Below are 23,297 nucleotides of genomic sequence, written 5' to 3'. Positions count from 1 at the left end.
TAGTGCTCATACGCCAATTCTTGCAAATATTTAGGCCAACCGCTTGGCACGGCAATGAAGAGGCGCTAGCCGCACCAATCCTGCAGCTACCGACCCCCCCGTGCAACGGCTCGGGATGCAGGCAGAAACAAGCAATTACTCCTTTCCTGAATCATGAGGACCAGCTTCTCTAGATGCAATGTGGGAAGTACTATGCCCCAGTACTGAACAGATATTGGCATTTTTGGATATGCGTACCGCGAATAACGTGGCCAGATGTGACGTTTCCGCTCCCTTTTAAATATAATGGATCATCCTTCGAAAAATGTACCACACATATCTACCCGATACCGAGACTTGAAGAGATGGGTTCCATTTCGCAAAACGAGCAAAAGGTTGCGATCGTTACCGGTGCCACGGTATGTTACATCGCATTACTACAGTTAGTGTGAGCTTGCTAACAGACTCCGACAGAGCGGCATTGGTTCTTGGCTAGCAGCTCATCTGCATGCGAAGGGATACTGCGTCGCGATTTGCGGTCGGCGAGGGAGCGAAGGACACAATGTTGCCTTATCCATTGACCCAAAAGGAGAGACATCCATCTTCGTCCAGTGCGACGTAAGCTCATACGCCTCGCAAGTCGACCTCTTCAAGACTGTCTGGGAGAAGTGGGGTCGCCTTGATGTTTTTATCGCGAACGCTGGCTTTGTTGATCGTGGTTCCGTGTTCAACTTCAAGAACCGTGATGCAGGCATCAATGACCTGCCTGCGGAACCAGACACCAGTTGTACCGATGTCGTGGTGAAGGGACGAATATATGGCACAACGCTGGCGATGCACTACATGCGCAACAACCCAGGACAAAAGGGTGGTAAGATCATAACCACAGGAAGCATGCTGGGTATCTACCCATGCCAGACATTCCCAGAGTATTGCGCGGCCGAAGCGGCGTCGGCCATGTGGGCGAAGACGACTGGACCCGTTCTGGTGGTCAAGGATAACATCTCTGTCAACTCTGTGATGTTGGGCCCGATCGAGACTGAAGCTATGCCTGGCTTCAGCAAAGCCTTCCACCCTGAGCACATGATGCTGAAGTCAACACTATTCGCTGGTTACGACCTCTTTCTTGACGACAAGGACAACCATAGAACGGGTCAAACCATTGAAGTGGCGCACGACAAACTCGTGGACTGGGGTCATCCAGGGTACAAAAGCGGAGCATTCTCAAAGCGTTCGGAGGCTGTGTTCGAGCCATGGTTCACTCTGGTGCATGGAGAAAAGAGCGGGTTGCCTGGCACGCTCAATGACTGGCCTGACCAAAGCAAGAAGATCATCGCTGTGACGGGTGCGACAGGAAGCCAAGGTGGTGGAGTGGTCAACATCATGAAGAAGACACCTGGATGGAAGGTCAGGGCGATCACCAGGAATCCCGACAGCGATGCGGCGAAGAAGCTCACCGCGGAGGGCATCGAGGTTGTAAAGGCCGACTTTGAGGACGAGGCGTCGCTGCGGGCTGCCTTTGACGGTACGCATGCCGTATTTGCTGTCACTAATTGGTGGGAATCGCTCTTTCAGGGAAAAAGCCAGCATGAGTCCGGCGAGATCGAAGAGCGACATGGCATGAACCTCGCTCGAGCTGCTGCCGCCACTCGTACTGTAGAACACTACATCTGGTCAACAACCCCAAGTGCCAAGCGCCGGTTCTGGGGTAAGATTGAAGCACCACACATGGACTACAAAGCCAATGTCGACGCACGCATCAAAGCGGAGTTGCCTGAGCTTGCTGCTATTACTACTTACTTGTACTTCGGATACTATCCCCAGAACATGGCTTTCTTCCCATTATGCAAGCCAATCGAATATGTATGTCAAGCTTGACCCTCGTTGTATAGCGCAACCCACTGACATCACACACAGCCCGGCACTGGTCAGTACATCCAGACGTTGCCCACCAAAGCGGACGCCAAAGTGCTCATAGCCGGCGACATGACTGTCAACCCCGGTATCTGGGTCCGTCAAGTCCTTGCCACTGGCGACAAGGCCTACGGCAGATATGCCAACGTCGCGCTGGAAAAGTTGACCTTCCAAGAGATGGTCGATGTATGGTCGGAAGTGACTGGTAAGAGCTGTGTCTTTGCCGAAGTCAGTATGGAGACCGTAACGAAGCTTTACGGTGACATGGGCAACGAATTAGCGAAGCAGTTCAAGTATGGAGAGGCGTGCGACCCGTGGGCGGTCACCGAAGAGTTCATCAGTCCGGAAGACCTGGGTATCGATCCTGGGGAAGTTGTCGGATTCAAGGGGACGATCGAAGGCCTCAACGCAGCCGGGTTCTGGGCTTAATTCCAAGTATGTCTAATCGAATACTTGCATTATGTTAATGTCGTAATGGGAGCACTCTGCACCTAACATGTGATGTTATGCACCAGGAGTCTGAGGAAATGGAATAGCGGATGCGACAAAGGTTAAGGTCATCCTTTCGCGTGCAGATGGGCTGTTAGCTATGAGTCGATGCCGCTTCGATCGTGGCGTCAGCGTGGTAGCAAACCGTACAAGAAGACGCGACAGACAATAGTGCCAGTATGGATAGCAATAGGTAGCCAATTATGTGATTCCGTATCCATCGTAGGAGTAGCGGAGCGGGGTTGTGAGGCTTGGAGCAGCAGCGGCGGCCCCAGTCGGTGCCACCCCGGCCCCGCATGCAAGCACGCAAGCACTGCAGCTGGCCTGTGCGACCCGGCCAATAAAGGATGCCTACAACCCTTGATACACCTAGGCATACAACAACCCACTCGCATCGTCCTGATCATGGCTGGTTCCCTCCCTATGGGCAATGCCCTCGATGCGATTGGCAACACACCATGCGTACAGCTACGACGAGTTGTACCAGATGGATGTGCGCGGGTTTTCGTAAAGCTCGAATCACTCAATCCAACGGGGTCTTACAAAGATCGCATGGCGAAATCCTTGATCGAAGAGGCGGAGCAGAGAGGAGATTTGCGACCCGGTATGACCGTTGTAGAAGCTACTGGGGGCAGCACCGGCTCATCGCTTGCTTTCGTTTGTGCTGTCAAGGGCTACAAGTTTCACGTCGTGTCGTCTAATGCCTACGCGGTCGACAAGCTACGAGCGATGGCAGCATTCGGCGCTGAGGTAGATTTGGTCAACAGCCCCTCTGGTCGCATCACAGCAGACCTGATTCCATCGATGATAGAGCGTGCAAAAGCGATCGCACAGGACGATACCTACTATCCTACCGACCAATTCAACAACGTTGACGCTTATGTTGGCTACAAGGCACTCGGGCTCGAACTGGTTGATCAGTTTCCGAACGGTATTGACGGGTTTTGCGCGGCTGTCGGTACAGCGGGTATGGTCATGGGCGTATCGAAGGTTTTGAAGGAACGATGGCCTAAGACGTACGTTCAAATTCTTGAACCGGCGTCTGCTCCTACTATCACCCAAGGTCGGAGTGGCGTGCATGGTGTCGAGGGCATAGGAATTGGGTATATGCCACCTCTTCTTGACAAGGACCTTTATGACGATGCGCGCGCAATTTCGGAGGATGAAGGTCGTGTGATGTGTCGACGTCTCGCCAAAGAGGAGGGACTTCTTGCTGGTACATCCACCGGTCTCAACGTGACCGCCGCTATTGCGCTAGCAAAACAACTGGGACCCGACAAGACGGTAGTAACGGTCGCGTGCGATACAGGACTGAAGTACATGCACAGAGATCTGTACGGCTAATTTAGTCTCTGTACCTACAAGGCGACGTCCCTCCACCCATCATCATCATCACCCCATGATCCACAATAGCTAGACCATCGATTACTTCTCCACTGATCGTTGGCCTGGCTGCCTAAAACATGAATTTCATATTACGACGGGGCCGCCGTGCCTACGGACGCCAGCGTGGATCGCCTGTTCCCCAGCATCTCCCTCCGTCATTACGCCTGTCCGTTGAATGTGATATTCAAAGACGCACGAGGTCGTACTAACTCGTCCCTTCCGGGGGGTCGTACAACATTCAGGCTCAGATGCCATTACAACTAAGGCAACTTAATCACACAGTACCTTTCCTCCGATCAAGCGCTCGAGACCAGAGGAAAGCACAATTCTAAGAACAGGGAAGCCGAGGAATAGCTTGGTAGAACGTCTTTATCTCTGGCCCAAGATACGCTAGTTCACTAGCAAAAGGGCTCTCAGTCATGGCTTTGATTCCATTTCGCGACATGTCGCTTATCCACCCACTTCCTGATGGTTCGGCCCCGCCGCTGACCGACCAAACCGTGAGCACGGTCCGGTATGGCCAAACGATCCACATGATGCGGATAACAGGCTTCCACTGCTGGAGCTTTGTGGTTGTGAGGACTGCGCCTTACAACGATGCCAATAACGAGCTGTAGACTGCCTTCCTCGAGCGCATCCGTGCTGATACTGAGAGTCTTATGAATCGCAAACTGCCCGGCCGGCCCAGGCATGTGGATACCCCCGCGCTTCTGCTACCCCTGGTGCGACGGGGCGTGCTGGAAGATCCGGAGCACGGACTGGTGGGGCCAGACGTAGATGGGGCGAGGCGTCTATTCTCGACATGGTGGGACACTGCGTCCGCCGCAAGGGATGGCGAGGGCGGAACATCTGTTCGTGGAGCTTGCCGAGTCTCCCAACCGTTCCAAAAGGCTCCCACCGGTCAAATTCGAGTAGTGAATGCTGGGCCGTCTGGGTACTTCCTGGAAAAGTTCCTCCCGCCTCGAAGTGAGGATAACGAGGACGATGAGAATGGAGAGGATGATGAAGAAGCGTGTGACGATGGTTGGATGTGAGTCGAGGTCACATTCCTTCTGAGTTTCTACAATACGGTACAGGTAGCCCAAGGCTGGGATTTCTTTTACGAGCGCACGACCAAGATGTATGGGCGTGACTGACAAGCGTATCTGATGTTTGCGCTAAAGATATAGTCACCCTCTCACTCAAACTTCCTTCAGTGCTCAAGCAACGCTGCTGTTACGACTCCTATATACTAGACATCATTACAGTTTCCACCCCACAGCAAGTCCTCTCCATTCGGTCCCTGCGGCCCTGTGCTCCTACAGCAAGGCGCCCAAACATTAATCATCTGATTCAGCGTAAAGCCTAGTCCATCTGTTTGCAACCGGCACTCGCCGTTCCTCGCATCCCAGCTACCGGGCCGGTCTCTTCCGTCGGGAAAGGTCACGCCCGAGCTGTCAGTGCAGCAAGTATTGGCGAATCTGTCTGGGTTGAGTTCGGCTGGACCAGTGCAGTAGCAAGCGACATTGGCCTAAATAGATTGTCAGCTACATTCTTGACTTGAAAGACGCAGGGGGGCTTGGAGTCGGAACGTACTTGGGCGATACCTGCGAGGCCGAGGACAATGGTGGAAAGGGTGAACTTCATGGTTTGATAAGAGTCTTTTCTCAAGACGCTGGGTGTATGGATGATGAGATCAAGAGGAGCTTACTGGCCAGACGTTCAACTAGAGGAAATGAAAGCTTTATAGACCTTCTCTGCAACCCCAGAACTAACATCATACTTAGTACGAGCTACTTTATCCGCGAGCTGCCGAAGACTGACATGAGAAATAGTCTGTGGAGCTGTAGTTCTCAGTATACAGCGGTGTGTGATATATCTAAGCTCTAAAAGTGCTTAGTTTTCGGACGTTACTCCGGTATGCTGCTGTCCAGAGTCATCTACCAATCCGCGTCCCGCTACATTACACTGTGTTCGATAGCTGTAGCCTTTTCGACTCCCCTGGCCTCGGGCTCTCAATGCTATTCTTGCATCTGTCCTTCAACCACTGTATAAATTCTACGCTCTCTGTCTGTAGCAATCAATTAAAATTGTCCTTTTCCGGCGCATGGCTGTTTCTTTGTAGTAGTGCTTATAAAACAAGAGAAAATACCACCGAGAGAGCTTGGCTGCATCCTAGCAAAATACCCGCAGCGTTCCACCAATTGGCAGTTGGATAGGTAAATACTTGATAGATGTTCGGGTGTAGAGTAAAGAAAGACAGGTTAGTTGCGGCCAGTGGTCCTAGTTCCGTAGTAAACGCAGGCGCGGGGCGCTAGGGCGCCCACGAACTACTAACTCGTGTGAAATAAGGACGCGTCTTCATTGACCACCCAGTAACCGTCCCATCTCGAACACAATCTTGACGCGGCAGCTACTGCGACAAAGCATCGCGTATCGAAATCATTCACCAATATCTGGTTGTGATGGCAGCTGGGAGCTTCTCACACAAGGCACTGCTCCAAGGGGGCATAAGGACGACTTGCTAGACTACTGGCATCTGGGATAGTGCCTGTCAAGAGCATTGGTGAAGGAATAATCGAAGTGAAAGAGTTATGAGAGAGTTTTTTTAGTGCGCGAGGCATGTAGAAGGTCCGGAGCCAGATGTATACATTCAACAAAGGCGCCAACCTCCTGGGTCGGAGGACATCAACCAGCACGCGCAGAGGCAGCATCAAAGCTGAAGAGGCGCATGCGTATCATTTCCTTCCCGCAATCTTTACGACACGCCGCATATGGTTTTGGCAATACCGGTAGCCGGATCGAATAGACACCACCACAGTCATTCCATCGATCGGTCTTGCGGCTGTGCATCTCGGCAGGGAATCTCGTTTGGGCTAGTTTATCGAGTATCGTTCCCACAGAGTCTACCGATACAGCTGGTTTCATGAAAGGCCTGCAAGCGACCTATACAACGTCGAAATATTGCGATCTCGGTCACAAAGCAGGAGATCGGTTACAAGAGCTCGTGACTAGTCCTTCGTATCTCGGTATAGCGCAGACCGGCTCTTTACCCGCTCCCGTGCTGGTATCCGGTGGCACTGCTTACACATCGTGTGCATGGTGTATTGATTGGCCAAGCAACCGTACGAGGCTTTTGGAAACCTTCCTCTTGGACCAAATGTTTTGATCGCGTCCCCGCTGGCCGCAACGCGCACTTTAACGGTGCTTGCCGTCCATGTCTGTTCTGCTAGCGACAGCTTTGTTTTTTCTCGCACCAAGATGAAGGCATATGGAAGACTGTACGTCGCATTCGCGTTGGTGACCGCGTTCGCAGCCCGTGCAAGCGGATGGCCCACGAGAGACGAGATCGTTCAGACTATCTATCAACGCGCCTTGACCGGTATTCGCTTCGTACCTAGAAAGATTATTGCAGCACTACTGATCATCCCCATCCAGACTCCATCGATCTTGAAACCATTCCAGCCTCCGCTGCGACATCTGCTCTTGAGAGTATAGCCGCTACGTATCTCAATATCGAAGCACCCAAACTCGCGCAGCGGAGTGTTTCCAATCTTACCAACATGATCGACGTTCACGGTACGCCTTTGCATCCAAGTCTTGAACGCAAATTTGACGACTATCCATAGCACATTGTGTACCTGACTGGTTTCGCGCAATCGCTCCCACGGCCGGCGGGAATCCAACACCATCATGGAATGTCACTGGGCATCTTGACTTTATGGCAAGCCAAGGTATCTCACATTCAATATTGGCCTTCTCATCACCCGGCGCAAACGTGTATCCAGGCAAGCAGGCTGCTACTGTTGCCCTCGCTCGGTTAATCAACGAGCAGTCTGCAGCGTATGCACGAGCCTACCCAAGCCGCTTTTCTTTCTACGCTGTCGTTCCGCTTCCGTACACACAGGACGCTATCGCGGAAGCGGTGTATGCGCTCGACGCGCTTGGAGCTGCTGGCATTGCTCTTTATTCTAACTTTGAGGGCCGCTATCTTGGTGATCCGTCCTTTACGCCCTTCTTCAAGGCGATGAATGCACGTGGTGCAGGCCAGATCATCTATATACACCCTACAACGCCGTACATGCTCGTGAATGGCTCGCTGATCGAAGCAAACCCGACTACATACCCGACCGGCAACATAGAGTTCTACTTTGAAACGGCACGCGTTCTTCAAGATCTCGCAGTCACGCAGACGATCCTCAACTTCACGAACATCAACTACATCATCCCCCACGTCGGTGGTGCATTTCCTTCTGTTGCAGACAGATTGTTGAAGTCGTTCCCAGCGATCTACAACCGCACCATGTCTGCATTACAGGCACGCTTCTTCTGGGATTCCGCGGGTCCGACCTACTTCCACCAGGTTGCTGGCCTTCTCGCGTACGACATACCAAGGACGAATCTCTTGTTTGGCACCGATTTCCCGTATGCGCCAATCTTCACGTATGCGCCGTCTTTGCTAGGTATCGAGACGTCTCCGTTCGTTACTCAGTCTGAACGTTTGGGGATCTTCTTTCGCAACGCGCAACGGCTCTTTCGCAATCGCTTCTCTTTTTAGAATTACCCTACACTGCGCAAGAGAGGGGCAAATCTTACAAGCGAATAGTACCCAGATAGCAAATGCAAGGTGTAGCTGTACCGAGCGGTATTACTGGGGGGGTTTGGTACTACTAAGTACTCGAGTAATATGCCCGTAACTGTTGTTGAGCGTTCTTTTCTTTTTCTTTTTCATTTTCATAGAGCTCTTCTTCTTTGCAGCGCACATCTTCTTCGTGGCGCAGCAGAAAGCTGCTATCTTCGGCAAGAACACTTGCCAGGCTTCTATTTAAGCCGCTCTTGACGGCGCTCTTGTTATCGGCTACATGCCTCGCTTCTGCTCGGTCGCGTACTAGTGCGGCTAGTTCTCTTCGCAGCATGAGGCATGCCATTTTTCCCTCTTTCTAGCCCTTGCGCGTGACAACCATGAACATGGTCGCGAAGGTAAGGGAATGCTCGAAGCAGCAGCACTTCAACTGTGTTGGACAGGTCAGGTCTGCGATGATAGGAGCACGCTCCTCCGTAAGAAGACATACTGGATGACCAGCCTGAGCAAGTTTGTTCATCCGGCGTCCATCTTGACCGTCACGTAAAGATGCGGAGCCTTCGATCTCTTGTTGTCCTGTATATATTCCACTGCCGTCTCCCAAAGCTCCTCCAGTTCACCTTCCTCCAGACAAAGGTCGAAGGCTTCTTTTTCAGACGTGCTCTTGCTCGCTTTGATGAAGAGTGTCATTCTCTGTCGCTCCAAATCACCGTCTCGTTCGCGTCGTACGGCCCATTGATGAAAGGCTTGGTAGAAGGCTTCTCCCGAGGCATCTGGATCGAACGTCATCTTGATTGGTGTGTTGTCCCACAGGCCAGTCACTTGTATTTGGCTGCTCGAAGGCGCTTGAGGCACTTGAAAGGTAGTCGTGTCAGTTGGCTGAGGATGGTCCCTGTGCCTTGAATGAGCAGCCGGGGCAGATGATCCAGCTACAGGCTCACGTTGCGAGTCCCTTGTAGCATGCGTAGAGTCGTATGCCCGCTGGATGTTGGGCGAGGGACGGAATTGTTGGCTCGGGTACGTTTGCGCCGTCGGCATGTGCGGAGGCATTGTTGGGTCAATCTCTTCTACTCTCCCGAAGCCTTGCGCGTAGCGTCCTTGTGGTGGGTGTGCTTCCCGGGCGTCTTTTATCGTGACAGACGTGTCAGCCTTGTTGGGCGCAGACTCGACGGACCGTATTAGACTGACCTGAAGGTGATTCGTGTTCCACGTATTCATCCGATGCCAGTAGCACATCGCTATCGAGCATGTCTGCTGGCACAACGTAGAAAGTGTTCAGACGCGACCTTAACTCATTGCGACGGCGCCACGTTATATTCACGGCTCTCTTTACAGTCACCAACCTCTGCTTACCGGATTGGTGCTGGACCGGTATCAACTCCTCTACTCCCACTTGACTAGCACCAAAACCACGGTCGAACACGACTTGATCTCCAATAAGGTTGTATTTCCCTGGCCCACGTATCGATGTAACTGGCTGGTCTTCGCTTTCGTCATCGCTCATCAGGTAGATTCTTTCCATGCCTGCCGCAGCGGCTAGACTGGATGCGTGCGACTTGACCGACCCTGCGCTGTTCGAAGGGGTGTGCAGAGCATGTCTGCCGTCTGGCATATTCTGTCGGGTCATTCTTTGAGGTAGCGAAGAGCTAGGTCGGCGGATATGTGCTGATGAGGATCCCGGCCGCTGTTCCAATGCGGCATCGTGCCTCGCTGGGGTTGGCTCAGTTTGCCCTATGTACCGCTCGGTCGCTGCCCGGATTCCATCGTCTCGGAGATGGTCCATCAACAGCTCCACCGCCTTGGAAGGGTATTGATCGAGAAGCTTGTGCGCTAAAGTATAGCGATCGCCCATTGCGCGCACTTTGAGGGAACCTCGTCGCAACCAGCCTTGTGTACCCGCGCGGCTTCAGCATGCGCCGGGTAGCGCTAGAGTGAGCGCCTAGCCAATGCAGCGCTCTATCTGGAAGTCATGGTCCTCGAAAGCGTTGGCGAGGGAGAGAATTTGGTAAGGGTCCGTTTCCGTGTAACTGCGATGTACGTTGTGCGCCCGAGTGTTCGCATGAGCCCTGCTGCACGGCAGAAGGATTGAGTGGGGCACATCTCGAGATCGAGCATCATCGGCGCGACAAGACCTGGCAGGGGGTGTCGCGCCTTCCTGTCAGACGCTATGCCCCTCTCAATTCACCGGTAACGACGCGACGAATCGTTTGGAAGGAGCGACAGCCCACGTGACAGCGCGACCCCGCGATGATGCTGATTAACGGCGAATACACTGTCAGAGCCGTCAAAAGCAAGCGTCCAACGTCCAATCCGACTTGAGCCGGGTGGCTTGCGCGGGCTTCATATACAGCGCCATCACCAGCACGCTGGTGCCTGGACCCATTAAGCACCGTAGCTCAATGCTTCCCCCCACTTATCCTTTACATGTTTGACTCCCGCGCTTCGAATTATGAGTAGCTTCTACAGAAGTGATGCAAGCCAATCCAGTCGCTACTTTAAGAGTGAAGCTGTATCGTCGGCATCTGCCATTGGCCGGCTGACAGACACCAAACAAGTGACGCAGCAATCAGCTGTTGTTGGGAATAGAGCTCGCGGCAGTGCACTGCAAATCAATGGGCATGTCGCCGACAGCATCACCAACCTCAACTTGTTAGTATCACTCTACTGCGTTGGAAGCATCTCCTGACCTCTTCTCAGTGAATATATCATCGTCTCCTGTCACTGCGACGTGGTGAAGGCGGTGGTAAGCGCAGGATTGGCTCCTCAACTACCTGCGGCTTTGCGTGTACAGCCTCGTCTCACAGCTCCGGTAGAGCGTTCCACTCATTCCAATACTGTTGAGCCAGCGGAAATTTCGCCTCTACGCAAAGCGAAACGGAACATACCAGTTGTTTCCAAAGCCACTGGTCAGAAGGATACTATCTGCGCCATATTTCCTCGGGGAGTACAAGACAATTTCATATCTCTTGAGGTTGTCGATCGTTTGGGTCTCAGCTCGCATCTTCATCCTACTGCAGTAAGCTCAATCACTTGGGACTCGAAGCGTTTTTCTTCTACTGGCAGCTTCGTGGATCTTCTAATCCCTATGCCAGGCAGCGATAAGAGCGTTGCACGACGTTTCCACATCGTCAGGGATTGCCCTTTCGATATGCTTCTCGGGACGCTTGCACCGAAACCTTCCATTTGTTGATACCTATACTACGTGATTAAAGTCTTTAGGCGTGGAGCATGCCAGCGCTGGCGCAGCGGATGTCGTGTACTTGTTTGTTGAATTTCGATAATCACCTGTAGCGTGCAGGATATACTCGATTAGTACTACATATTCTGATCTTTAGTCAGTAAGCAGGAAAATACACCTTTGACGTTTCGTAATGACCTTACTATAAACTCTACGCATGAAGAATGCCACCCACATACTCCGCAACAGCAAGCATCTTCTCCTCCTGCAGTCTCCGTCCAACAAACTGCAGACTCACATGCGCCCCTTCGTACACCTCCGGGTCATCTGTTTTGGCGTTAGCGCGTCACTTTCTTACAATATTTGTTTCTTTCTCGCGCAACTTACAGTCGTCTTGGATAGTCTTATCCTGCTCGTCAAGCGCTTTGTACCCTTCTTCCTTCGCATCGATCTTCTTGTCCGCATTCGTGACCGGAACAACAACACTCGTGTAGTCCAGAGCATTTACCCACGTCGAGTAGCCATAGTACTTGTACTTCTCCCTCCTTGCAGCAGGGAAGGGCGCAAGAGGGGAAATCACCGCATCCACCGGCCTCCCTGTACCCGTCTTTTCGGCCGTACTGTTCCAATACTCCAGGTACTCCTTCTTCAAGCGGCGCAATTCAACATTGGTAGCAGCAATCTCCGTGGCTGCAAACTCCTTCTCAAGGGATGAATAAAACGAGACTTGCGGGGCCATGGGTTCACCGGACAGGGCAAAAGCGGAACACACGTCTTTTCCGCCGTCATAGATCCAGGAATTGAAGCCAGTGTCGTTGATGATGCGGTGGGATGGTGGTTGCCAATCGATGACTTCGTGACCCGCGCTGCGCAGGGCTTTGACAACCAATTCGATTGCGCGGCGGACGGGTGGCGTGGGGTTTACCACGCCGTCTGTTCTCAGTACGCCAAAGCAGAGTTTCTTTGCGGACTTGATCTCGGTTTCTTGGTCGCCGCGCCAGGGGATCTCGTGGACGAGGGGGTCGTGAAGCCATGGGTTTTGCTGGAGAAGGGCTTGAGTTACAAGGCGTAGAGAGGCTGCGTTGGTTGCAATGGGTCCGACTACGGAAAGAACAGTATTTTGGCCTTCCATTGAGTTCGCCATGCCTTCATATGGGAGGCGACCTGTGGATGGGCGAAGGCCGTAGAGCCCGTTGAAGGCGGCGGGAATGCGGATGGAGCCACCGATGTCAGTACCAAAACCTACTGGTGCTGTGCGAGGTCAGCTTACCCATCCTTGGAACAAAGAAGTATACGCTAGGGGTCGTCTACGCTATCCTGGACGATAGTGAACTTACATCCTCTGATTCCAATCAACGCGCCCTCACCACCCGAGCTACCACCGGCCGTCAAGTTTCTATTCTTCGGGTTGAGCGTATACCCAATGATATTGTTGACTGTTTCGCCACTCATCAACGTATGCGGCACACTGGTCTTGCAATACAAGACAGCACCTGCATTCCGCAACATCTTCACCATTTCACTCTCGAAAACCTTCTCTTTGCCGGTACCTTTCTTACCTTCAAATGTACCGATCCATCCTACGTAGCCCATGCTAGTCTCCACATCCTTGACGTGGAACTGATCTTTGAGGGAGACTGGTACACCATGAAGGGGTCCTATCGTCTTCTTGTGTTTCGCATAGTATTCGTCAAGTGCCTTTGCATCTTGGATGGCGGCATCGAAGAAGATTTCATGTAGACAGTGTAGCTTTACTCGTCAGCAAATGTTGCTCAACTTACGTGGTACCGTAACATACCAGCTGATGCGCCACTGCAGCTCGATGACAGAATGCTCTCGTGACCTCCTCGGCAGTCCACTTCCCCTCGGCCACCGTCTTCGCAATCACATCCGCACTGCTTTCGGTGATTTTGAGCTCCTTTTCATTGAAGTACTGCTTCACATAATCGGTGACATCAGTTTGTTCCTCTACAGACGGCAACTTCTCCAGTCGCCATTTTGATGGTATAGCAGCTAGGATGGCTTCGCGCTTCTGAGTAGCCGTGTCTTCCCACGATGATGTCGTCATGATACCTTGTATCGAATTCGTGGGACGAAAGACTAATTGTTGATTTGCTTGCGAAGAGAAATATATATTCAAAGAGGAGTTTGGCTGCACGCTCGGCGCAAGAGCGGTTCCGGAATGGATATAGACAGCCTCGGGGATAACGTGAGCATTGGCAGGCCTGTGATAGCTTTGGAGCTACACAATGACTGAGTGGGGTAGCTCTCAGACATTTGATCTAAGCACCTTCCATATTAGCATAGCTCCACACTAAGTGACACGACTTCAGGCAAGGCGGATGCAGGGCACTTTTTTGCCGATGTGCATGCCGCAGTACCATGAACAGGAGGGGCAGCTATATCCGGGTGGAGGTTGGAGCGACCATTAGGTCATAGATACGATGTTCCGCCGACTAATCTCCACTTCGGCAATTGGGGTAACTCCAACATGGATGCATACCGCACTTGTGGATGTCTTTTACTCACTGTATCTTGAAACGGTAACTTGTCTTCGCTACGTAGGTATCTGCAAGCAATAGCAACAAGGAGAATTGATAAACGAACTTCAAGCGTGCAAACGTTCAAGAAGAAGACGCCATTCCATGCGTGAAAGCAAGCGAGCTGCTGAATGCTGACCGCTCAAATAGGACTTGGACATGTTCGCTAGAATAAAAATAAGCAAGGTATACCAGTCTATGCGGTCAGAATTTGTGGTATCTTTCGATGGAACTGTATCGGCCAAGAGAATTCGTTATGGATATCGTATACACGCTGAGGGTGAAAGACCCTAGACAGTCTCGACGTAGTTGCTATGATAAGTCAGTAGCGTTCCTTCATCTCAGCACAAATGCCACGTACCTTGGGAAGATGCCTTCTCTGCCTCCGACTCTGCCTGTCCACCAGTCTGTCTCATTGTCCGTCCTCTTCAGAATGGTGATGATCTCGCCCTTCTTGAAGCCCAGATCGCCCGGTTGATCCGCATCAAAGGTGAACTTGGCTATTGCCTGGTCGGATTGTAGCCCCGCTTTCTTCTGGCCTGTTGTCTGTCCAAACACTGGCTTTGGCGCTGTTGGTCGGCCGGGCTTGCGGTCGCTGTACGAGTAGTCATCGCCAAAAGTGGAAGCGCGGTTCCGGTTGTCCATTCGGTCGAATGTCTCATTGGGGTTCGCGCGCGTAGAGAATGATCGGCCGAGGGGTGCTGAGGATGGCTGACGGTCGTATACGTCGTCTTCCCAAGCAGATGAGCGCTGAGGTTGGTCTCTGTATTCGTAGTCATTGCCCCCCTGACCCATGGAGCCTGTGCGGTCTCTGCGCACACCCTCACCCATTGCAGAGCCCTGGCGTCCCTGCCATACCACGTTGTCGCGCGAGTCGTCGTAGACGGGGATGTCGTTGTACATCGCATCGTTGGTCACATTCTGGGCTCCTCCCACACCAGCAAAAACTCTCGAGTTTAGTACCGACAGGAGCGGTGCGGCGGCTGGTGGTGGGGGAACTTGTCCGCTGAGGATCTCGCGAGCAGTCCATCGGCGGCCGTACAGCTTCTCGTTGGCATCTCTCCGCTCGATGATACCGCTTCCCTCCAAACTGACACCCGCAAAAAGTCCCTTCGTCTTGCTGTAGCTGAAAATACCGGCTACACCCTTCAAACTCGCCGCGCCGGCAGCCTCGGCATTGCGACCGACTGGCCCCGCTGCAATGGAGACATTGCCGCCCAGTGTCAACGATCCGGCCTGGGCAAATGTACGCACTGCCGATGCATCGTTCAGGATGAAAACGAAGTCGGTGAGCTCGAAGCCAATCTGTCCGCCGAAGCCGCCGCCGATGGTTCCGATGGCTGTTGGTGCCGACCACGATCCGTCCGCGAGACGAGCGACGACGACACCTGAGCCGAATCGCGCTGTGCCGAGGAAGCCAGCTTTGAATACTGTGAGAATCGCTAGACCCTAAGAGTTGTGTCAGCATCCTGTACAGTGAGCTTTCTTGGGCAGCTCCAACAAGCGCCGCCGGATGCACAGGAACTCTCTTACCTTTGCATTGGCGAGAATATTCGGAGGAATAATCTTGTCAGGTCCAAAAGACTGTCTGGGGTCTACGAAGGATGCTAGAATCTTTCCTGTCTTGCGACATTCGCCTATGGCGACCAGCTGTCAGCGACGTCACCGGACCGCAAGCGGCGCATGAACAAAGTGGGCTGTTTGCAACTTACTGCTCATGGAAGATGGCAGGGGGTTGTTGAGACTGAAACCCATCTTGGCGCGTGTGTGGAGAGAGAGTATCAGATGGTTGGAGTATATAGGAACGGGTTGCGGAGAAAAAGAGCGCGGCTGCGTTGCTTATGCTACCGATGGAAGGAAGCATGGCGGGCGGGCTCCAGCGGGAACTATGTCATTTGCTGTGGCTGTGCCTCGCACACGACGCGTCCGCGCTTGGCTTGCCATGGCCTTGAACCTTCCACAACATTCACACATGTCGTTGCATCGCCACAGGTTGCGAGGGTGCGTCCGACTGCGCAGCGAGTCATCAAGTCGTCTTGTCTCATGCCGCAACTGTAGAGATCGGTTTGCTATCTTCGCGAGATGCATTCACTCCTAGTCCAACTCCGAGCGCTCGATTGCGATTCCTTGGGCGTTGCCACCTCTCAGGTCATATTAACAGCCCAACTCATAGATCATCCGCGTACACGTATACAATGTGGCACGCTGAGCGTACTGCGCCACACGCCCTCTCAGATCGCATCCATGGAAGGTTTGTCGCCTTCAATCAGATATCCCGCGTCCACCAAACTTGTCATCACAGTCGCATTGGCCCTGTTTGGTATCATGTGGAGAAGGGGGTGGGCCTGCGATGTGTTCATGTTCACACGCGAGCTATCGCGTAAGCTAAGTGGGTACCATACATGAGATGTGGGGATGAAGCAGAACACATAGAGTCGAATTCCATGGGCAGGCAACACTGTCCTTGAATTCTTCCCAATAGTGGTTTGTTACAAACGACTCAAGATTCCAAGAGAATGGTGAGGACAATCGCCAAAAGTAGACACAGAACGAACGAAGATAACTTCAGAGCATTCGCACGCGAGCGAAAGGTACTAATTTCTTCACAGAAGCACTGCAGCGCATTAAATCACATGCCTCGTTCTTATACAAAACCTGATGTTGCTAACCTGCTCACCTCCGGTTCGCCCAAAAGAGCCACTTGGCAGATATCGCATTACAAATGAGGAGCTCGAAGCGCATGTCAGCACTGCATACTTACGCCCTGGCGTTTCTCTCCGCGCCCTTCATCTCTACCATATGACATATGTGGTTAATCGCGATGTTGTCGCCCTCATATATAAACAGAGACTCTCTGCACGGCACAGGAGGGCCAGCGCAAAATGTCGACAACACAGACCATCGTCCCTCTTCGCGACCTTTCTTCCCATGCGAATTTTCAAACACATCTCAACACGGATGGAACACCGTCCACCAACCCACAATCAGACGACTCCACTGGTCTTGAACCCCCACCCGATGCAGTAGAGGCTATACCCGATGGAGGCTACGGCTGGACAGTTGTAGCCTCATGCTCCTTCCTCCTCTTCTGGATCAACGGCTATACAACAGCTTGGGGTGTCCTCCAAACCGCTATCTTAAAATCGCCTTCCCTGAACACCAATGTGCGTACCGTCACCTTCGTTGGCAGCCTGTACATGGCTTGCATGGTCGCATTTGGCATCGCGTCGATAAGAATTATGAGATCTTTTGGCGTGCGGTATACGGGTCTTGCTGCCACGACAGTGTTTGGGATGGGGTTGATTGCTACAAGTTTTACACTGGATCATCTGGGTGGATTATTCTGTATTGCGGGGTTGTTGGTGGGCGTTGGAACGAGTCTGTTGTATACTGCAACGAATAGTCTGCCGTTGCAGTGGTTCAGCTCGAAACTGGGTACGGCGAATGGTGTCGTCAAGGCTGGTGGTGGTGTAGGCGCAACGGTGCTACCACTTGCTGCACAGGCGCTCATCGACAAGTTTGGACTGGAATGGACGTTCCGTATCCTGGGCATCCTGATCATGGTCACTGGCATACCATGCACTCTGGCGTTGAAGGAACGCGCGACCACGGGCACGCTCTCACGATTCGACTGGTCACTGTTAAAGAACGTTCCCTTCCTCACGCTGACCATGGCCGGTGCCGTTGGTGTCTTTGCTCTCTTCGTACCACCCTTCTTCCTGCCACTGTTTGCGAGTTCGATTGGTCTTTCAGCGTCAACTGGTGCAGGCTTGGTGGGTGGGTTCGGTGCTGCAACAGCTGTAGGTCGTATCCTGGGCGGATGGACATGCGACAAGATCGGCACATTCAACACCTTGATGATCACTTGCTTGGTCAACTCGGTGAGCATGCTAGCCATCTGGCCAGTAAGCACATCATTGCCACCTCTCTTCGTCTTCTCTCTCGTCAATGGATGCGCGAACGGAAGCTTCTTTGTCAGTCTGCCAACTGCTGTGGCTACAGTTGCTCCACACTCTGCAGCGGCGTCAATTGCTCTGATGGTCTTCTTCTGGACTCCAGGCTATTTGCTAGGGGCTCCTCTTGCTGGGCTGTTGATCGAAGCGACAGGTGCGGCAGACGCTTCGTCGATTGAACCATATCGGGCTGCTATCTTTTACGCTGCCGGAACGGGTGTATTGGCTACGCTTCTTATCGTTGTCGCACGACTGCGATTGGACACCAAGATGCTGAAGAGGTTGTAATGGCGAGCGTTCACATTGTGCAAATATAACTGCAGGTAGCATGATATTAATGTCCAACTCCAAGGCAAATGCCGAAAAAGCTATTTTCCTGGATCGATACTGTACAGCTCCTGCAACATTTGCCCTTTTGCATCTTCAGAAGTCCAGCACATCTTTATGGCATTCTCTGTCAACCTTTGAATCTCCACGTTCGTGAAGCTGCAGTATCTCTTTACCACGAGCAAGTTTTCCAGCACCCATGTATCCTCCATAAACGCTGGGTCGTCGCTCGCGATAGAGATCATGATACCAGCGTCGAAGAGAGCTCGAATGCGTTCGAACACCTCATCCAATGGTTGGTGACGAATATACGACCAAGGGCATATTGTCATGCCGAGGTTCTTTTCTTTGATAAGACCCATGAGAATTGCATCTCCAGCAGCATTTAGTCCATGGTCAATTCTGTCGGCACCTGTACCTGCGATGCTCGACGCCACCTGATGGATATGTTCGAGAGGATAAGGCTTGCCAACGTCGCAGTGCGCCGTAAGACGAAAACCATCATTCCTTGCTCGAACGAAGACTTCATCAAATAGTGATGGTGGTCTATCGACTTCGTTCGAGTCGAGGCCAATCCCCACTATCATATCGCGGTATTTCAGTGCCGCGTCATAGTGTTCCATTGCGGACTCTGGTGATTCGTCCCGGAGGAAGCACATGATCCAAGCAGATTTCACCTACAGTGCGTTGTGAGCAAAGACGTTGGCGGAGGAAGATAATGGGCTCACGTTGAGGTCCTGTTCAGCTTTCCGCTGCGCTTCTCGAAAGCCCTCCATCATCATCTCCCAACTCGTCCCAACGCGCGTATGTCCCTGAGGATCAAAGAAAATCTCGGCATATCGCACCTTCGTCGCCGCGGCATGTTCATAGTAATCCATAGCAAGATCGTAGTAATCCTGCTGTGTTTTGAGAACCTCAAAGCCACCGTAATAGGCCTCGAAAAAGGACAGAGTCTCTTCATTGTTGTCCATGCGGTTCCCCGTACGCGGCTTCAACGTGTCGTGAGAGTCTCGTAACTCAGCAAGTGAACGGAATGGTTGATTGGTTCGAGGATTCATGATTGTTTGGCCATTTCGTTGTGAGAACTTCCATTTTAAGTCTGCACTTATGATTCCTTCTATGTGGACATGGAGTTCGACTTTCGGAATTGCTTCAATGTATGCATTTTTTGTAGCTGCAATGAAGCGCCTAAGCTCTCCTCGTCCTGCTACGGATAGCGCATTCTCTACGTCTGTCATGGTAGTCGCGGAGTGGTATCTGTGGAAGTGAATTCGCGAGTGCAGCTAACAAATCAGAGTCAAATAGGACAATGGTACTGGTTTAAGCTTTCAAAGCCTACAATAGTGCTAGCAATATATACCTAGGTATGAAGGGTGGCCTGATGACTGTGTAAATATCTGGTGACTCAGCGCCAGACCCTGCGGCTGATCATTATGCCGATCGACCGAGGGGGTAGGTTAAGAACACAACAACAAAAACCACGTTGACTTTTAAGTTTCATGCAGAATGGCAGATATAGGACTCGACTTGAGACATCTAACGCCCAGTTAGCACTTCAGCAGGAGCAGATAAGGTGCATATAGAGTGAAGTGTCAGGAGGCCAAACAACAGCAGGAAGATATGGTAGTCACTACGGTGTATGCGAGAAAGGCTTGAGATACTTTTGATGGGTCGTATTAATTAATTAACTATGAACAGTGGCAGAGTCTAAAATACCGCAAGTTCAAAAGCCCACAAACTTCATGGCCTACAAAGCCCAAGCAACAGCTCCGAACACAATCGCCATAACACCACCGGCGACGTTGTCAATAGACGCAGCACCAGTGAACTCCACTGAACCAGTGGAAGTGGTAGTCGCGTTACCAGTAGGCCTAGCAGCGCCAGTTCCAGTCGGCTGCATCGACAAAGTGGAGTTGGAGTGCATCATGCTGGATGGCTGAACGGGCATGGCGCTGGATGGCTGAACAGGCATGGCGCTGGATGGCAAGAAACCTCTGCAAAGTCCGCCGTTGCACACGTTGTAAGCGCACTGCGCATCACTCGAGCACTCCGCGTTGAAATTACCGCAGCGAGCAATCAACATGGCATTGCTGGCCCAGCACTGCACACCATTGGCACATTGATCCGGGTTAACGTACGGGTTGCACTCGGCGCCGAGGGGCAGAGATCCAGCAGGGGCGACGATGGTTGATGAGGGAGCAGGCATTGGGCCGGGCGCAGTGGGTGTGGTGGTGATCGTTGCTGACGCCGAGGACGACGCGGCCGAGGAGGGAGCGATGAAGCCGTTGCAGAGACCTTGCTCGAGGTTACAGGTGTTGAACGCGCACTGTTGGTCGTTTCTGCATGAGGCCTGGAAGTTACCGCAGACGGTCTGGAGCATTGAGTTTGTTGCGTAGCAGTTGGCACCAAGGGCGCATGGTGTGCCGTTTGGATCGCAGTTCTCGCCAACAGGAATGAGAGCGCCTGTGGGAGATGCGCTGGCAGGAGAGGAAGTGGATTGCGCTGAAGCGAGTGAGGCAGCTGCGGCCAGAGTAAAGATGGTGTAACGCATTGTTGCTGATGTGGTATTGCTTTGCGATCGAGGGTATATTGAGATGCTGGAATATGCAGAAGCGAGTGCAGAAGCGAGTGTTGTGATAATTTGGTAGTGAATTGGAGATAAAAACAATGTGAACGTGGGCGAGCTGGCTATATACCTGCGATTCTCGTGTTGCTATGAAGTTTAAGCTGTGGTACCTCAAGCTGATAGTTCAGCTAGTCCTAGCAGTTCAGCTAGCACCTAGCGCTCGTATCCAGCCTCCCGATTCGCCACATGATGCCGGTTACACGGACGCTTCGCGAATGACGATGTTCAAGTGGCCGAAGCCACCTCCGCATACAGGATCCACGTCTGTGCGGCAAGACTGGACATGGATATTTTTAGGATTTTAGTATAGCGTCTCGGAGTGGCGCCGATATAAGCCGCGTGGCACCGATCGAATATTGCATCGCAGATCCGTCACCTTTGCTTGGAAGCATTCAATATCCTCTTGTTCTCGACGTCGCAATACTGGTATATCTTACGCATGGGTAATCTTGTGTTCTGGTAATTCTTGAGCGTCACGTTCCGTCTTGTAAGGCGCAATGGGGTGGAAGAGATAAGACTCGGAGAGCTCGTTACTTACACGGACCACGAATTCGCGGAGTTTATTTTCTTGGTCGATCATCCCAAGTCTTGGGTGCTTTTTCCCAGCCTTCTTCCCTGAACACTAAGCATCTTGGGCTTCCATCATCGTCAGTCCATGCCCTGAACATGCCTCCGCAATTGAAATCTTGTACAACGTTTACCTTGCTGTCGACAAGCTCTATACCGATGATACCGCCGGTGCCTTCATGGGTTGCGCCCCAACGGTTCCCGGCAGATCGCTGAAGCTCACCATTAGGTCCCGCCATCCACGTCGTTGCGTCTGAAAGTGATGATGCAGAGAATCGCGACCTGGCAGCTGTGGTGCGAGCTGCACACATGCGAAGAAACGAGTCGCCATTGCCGGTTCCTGAGAGACCTACAACGTGACGCGTTGACACGGACTTCGCGTATGGTTGGATGGACAATGATGCAGTTTCTCGTACCGTACGCGATCCGAGCGATAGTATACAGTCGCCTACTACACCGCGTATATCGCCTCTTGATAGTTTGTCGATCGGCGCGGCAGCAGAAGTAGACGGCTGGTACAACATCTGCGGTCTAACGGCCTTCTCGTCGTACCACTCTTCAGCCCAAAATCCTGCTCCGATCGTCGGCGTATCTCCAATACGCCCCGGAACTTTATTCGTCAACCCACCCGTCGATGTTGCCGTGCAGATGGTGCCAAAGCTGTCCACAACCACTGCCCCACAAGTTCCAAGCGGGATGTAGTTGTCTCTCTCCCAATCAGTCAGCACATCTATGCTTATATCTAAGTCTGCTTTTTTCTTTTCCTCGTCAAGGCCGCGCTGATGCTCGTCCCACCTTTTTTGAGTGAAGTAGTAGCTTGGGTCCACGATATCGAGTCCCCATCCCTTCGCGAGTCCCTCGACAAACTCTCCGCTGTATTGGCAATGGTCGGCTGCCCCACCACCATCTGCTTCCTCGCCTTTGATAAGCAATTCTCTTGCTAGCTTGATAGGATTTTTGACATGTCTGAGCAGCATACATCCAACACCCCGTTTCTTGTACCCGTTCGAAACCATAATACTGGATTCGAGTTCGTTCTTGCCCTCGCGAGTGAAGACTGCTCCTTTCCCGGAGTTGTACAGTGGGTCATCTTCCAAAAGGGTCACGGCGTAGGTCGCTACGTCCAATGCTGTTGAGCCCGGTTTGCAGAGAAGTTCATTCGCCTTGTCCAGCATGCTGAGAAGCGAGGTGCGATATTCGTCGTAGCGGTCACGAGGGATGGATGTACGCGTTATGTTGCCTGCGCCGCCGTGGATGATGATGCGAGGTCTGACATACGGACTGGCGCATGTGGATACGACGGGCGTTTCGGGCATCGTGGGTAGATTGTTCGTCTTGTATCTGTCTAACTTTGCTTCCTATGTAACGTTGACGGTAAGGGTGGCGCATTTCGACGCTTCGAGATTGCGCCATATTAAAGGCGGTTAGGCAACCATTTCCCCACCTTCCTCTTCCCGCGGTCTATGGGCCTCACTCTCTTTACTTACTTCTGATTATAATCGCGATACCCCTCGTCCTAGAGATTTTTGAAAACCATGCAATGATTCCTTCACATTCACGAGTGGTATAGATACCGTCAGTCGTGCCTGCTCTCAACGGCCGTCGAGAATACGCGGGCTGGAACGTTGGTCAAGTTTCCCGCATACACAGCGCTGAACAAGATTCGCCCGCAACGATGCGACTGCTCAATACCACCACTCTGGAAGTGGAGGAATTTCTGCAAAGTCAAGTGCCGGAGTATGTTATCCTCTCGCATACTTGGAGGGAAGAAGAGGTG

General features: G+C 52.3%; 10 protein-coding genes across 10 annotated transcripts; 4 read left to right on the top strand and 6 right to left on the bottom strand.

The window, feature by feature from the left end:
* Window positions 1-344: 344 nt before the first annotated feature.
* On the top strand, window positions 345-2,322 carry ALTATR162_LOCUS1132 (uncharacterized protein; the record flags this gene model as incomplete). The annotated part of the gene is made up of 3 exons (XM_043308727.1): window positions 345-398; window positions 454-1,842; window positions 1,897-2,322. 3 exons carry the CDS (start codon window positions 345-347, stop codon window positions 2,320-2,322), a joined length of 1,869 nt encoding a protein of 622 aa, XP_043164662.1.
* A 465-nt stretch (window positions 2,323-2,787) lies between these two features.
* Window positions 2,788-3,726, top strand: ALTATR162_LOCUS1131 (uncharacterized protein; the record flags this gene model as incomplete). The annotated part of the gene is made up of 1 exon (XM_043308726.1): window positions 2,788-3,726. The coding sequence occupies one exon, from the start codon at window positions 2,788-2,790 to the stop codon at window positions 3,724-3,726; it is 939 nt and encodes a 312-aa protein (XP_043164661.1).
* Window positions 3,727-7,008: 3,282 nt separating this feature from the next.
* On the top strand, window positions 7,009-8,305 carry ALTATR162_LOCUS1130 (uncharacterized protein; the record flags this gene model as incomplete). Its single annotated transcript, XM_043308725.1, has 3 exons — window positions 7,009-7,129; window positions 7,186-7,326; window positions 7,377-8,305. 3 exons carry the CDS (start codon window positions 7,009-7,011, stop codon window positions 8,303-8,305), a joined length of 1,191 nt encoding a protein of 396 aa, XP_043164660.1.
* A 540-nt stretch (window positions 8,306-8,845) lies between these two features.
* On the bottom strand, window positions 8,846-9,941 carry ALTATR162_LOCUS1129 (uncharacterized protein; the record flags this gene model as incomplete). The annotated part of the gene is made up of 2 exons (XM_043308724.1): window positions 8,846-9,493; window positions 9,540-9,941. The coding sequence occupies 2 exons, from the start codon at window positions 9,939-9,941 to the stop codon at window positions 8,846-8,848; spliced, it is 1,050 nt and encodes a 349-aa protein (XP_043164659.1).
* A 1,581-nt stretch (window positions 9,942-11,522) lies between these two features.
* Window positions 11,523-13,575, bottom strand: ALTATR162_LOCUS1128 (uncharacterized protein; the record flags this gene model as incomplete). The annotated part of the gene is made up of 6 exons (XM_043308723.1): window positions 11,523-11,653; window positions 11,711-11,718; window positions 11,747-11,834; window positions 11,895-12,758; window positions 12,845-13,256; window positions 13,306-13,575. 6 exons carry the CDS (start codon window positions 13,573-13,575, stop codon window positions 11,523-11,525), a joined length of 1,773 nt encoding a protein of 590 aa, XP_043164658.1.
* A 762-nt stretch (window positions 13,576-14,337) lies between these two features.
* Window positions 14,338-15,802, bottom strand: ALTATR162_LOCUS1127 (uncharacterized protein; the record flags this gene model as incomplete). Its single annotated transcript, XM_043308722.1, has 4 exons — window positions 14,338-14,359; window positions 14,409-15,496; window positions 15,581-15,684; window positions 15,760-15,802. The coding sequence occupies 4 exons, from the start codon at window positions 15,800-15,802 to the stop codon at window positions 14,338-14,340; spliced, it is 1,257 nt and encodes a 418-aa protein (XP_043164657.1).
* A 1,127-nt stretch (window positions 15,803-16,929) lies between these two features.
* On the top strand, window positions 16,930-18,288 carry ALTATR162_LOCUS1126 (uncharacterized protein; the record flags this gene model as incomplete). The annotated part of the gene is made up of 1 exon (XM_043308721.1): window positions 16,930-18,288. One exon carries the CDS (start codon window positions 16,930-16,932, stop codon window positions 18,286-18,288), a length of 1,359 nt encoding a protein of 452 aa, XP_043164656.1.
* An 80-nt stretch (window positions 18,289-18,368) lies between these two features.
* ALTATR162_LOCUS1125 (uncharacterized protein) lies at window positions 18,369-19,565 on the bottom strand (the record flags this gene model as incomplete). The annotated part of the gene is made up of 2 exons (XM_043308720.1): window positions 18,369-19,004; window positions 19,056-19,565. 2 exons carry the CDS (start codon window positions 19,563-19,565, stop codon window positions 18,369-18,371), a joined length of 1,146 nt encoding a protein of 381 aa, XP_043164655.1.
* A 509-nt stretch (window positions 19,566-20,074) lies between these two features.
* Window positions 20,075-20,878, bottom strand: ALTATR162_LOCUS1124 (uncharacterized protein; the record flags this gene model as incomplete). The annotated part of the gene is made up of 1 exon (XM_043308719.1): window positions 20,075-20,878. One exon carries the CDS (start codon window positions 20,876-20,878, stop codon window positions 20,075-20,077), a length of 804 nt encoding a protein of 267 aa, XP_043164654.1.
* Window positions 20,879-21,513: 635 nt separating this feature from the next.
* On the bottom strand, window positions 21,514-22,836 carry ALTATR162_LOCUS1123 (uncharacterized protein; the record flags this gene model as incomplete). The annotated part of the gene is made up of 1 exon (XM_043308718.1): window positions 21,514-22,836. One exon carries the CDS (start codon window positions 22,834-22,836, stop codon window positions 21,514-21,516), a length of 1,323 nt encoding a protein of 440 aa, XP_043164653.1.
* Between the last annotated feature and the right edge of the window lie 461 nt (window positions 22,837-23,297).

The sequence above is a fragment of the Alternaria atra genome (genome assembly GCF_907166805.1).
Source record: "Alternaria atra isolate CS162 genome assembly, contig: 21, whole genome shotgun sequence".
Taxonomy (NCBI): Eukaryota; Fungi; Ascomycota; class Dothideomycetes; order Pleosporales; family Pleosporaceae; genus Alternaria; species Alternaria atra.
Note: the sequence above shows the minus strand (reverse complement) of the source record. Positions and strands in the feature narration are given on the sequence as shown.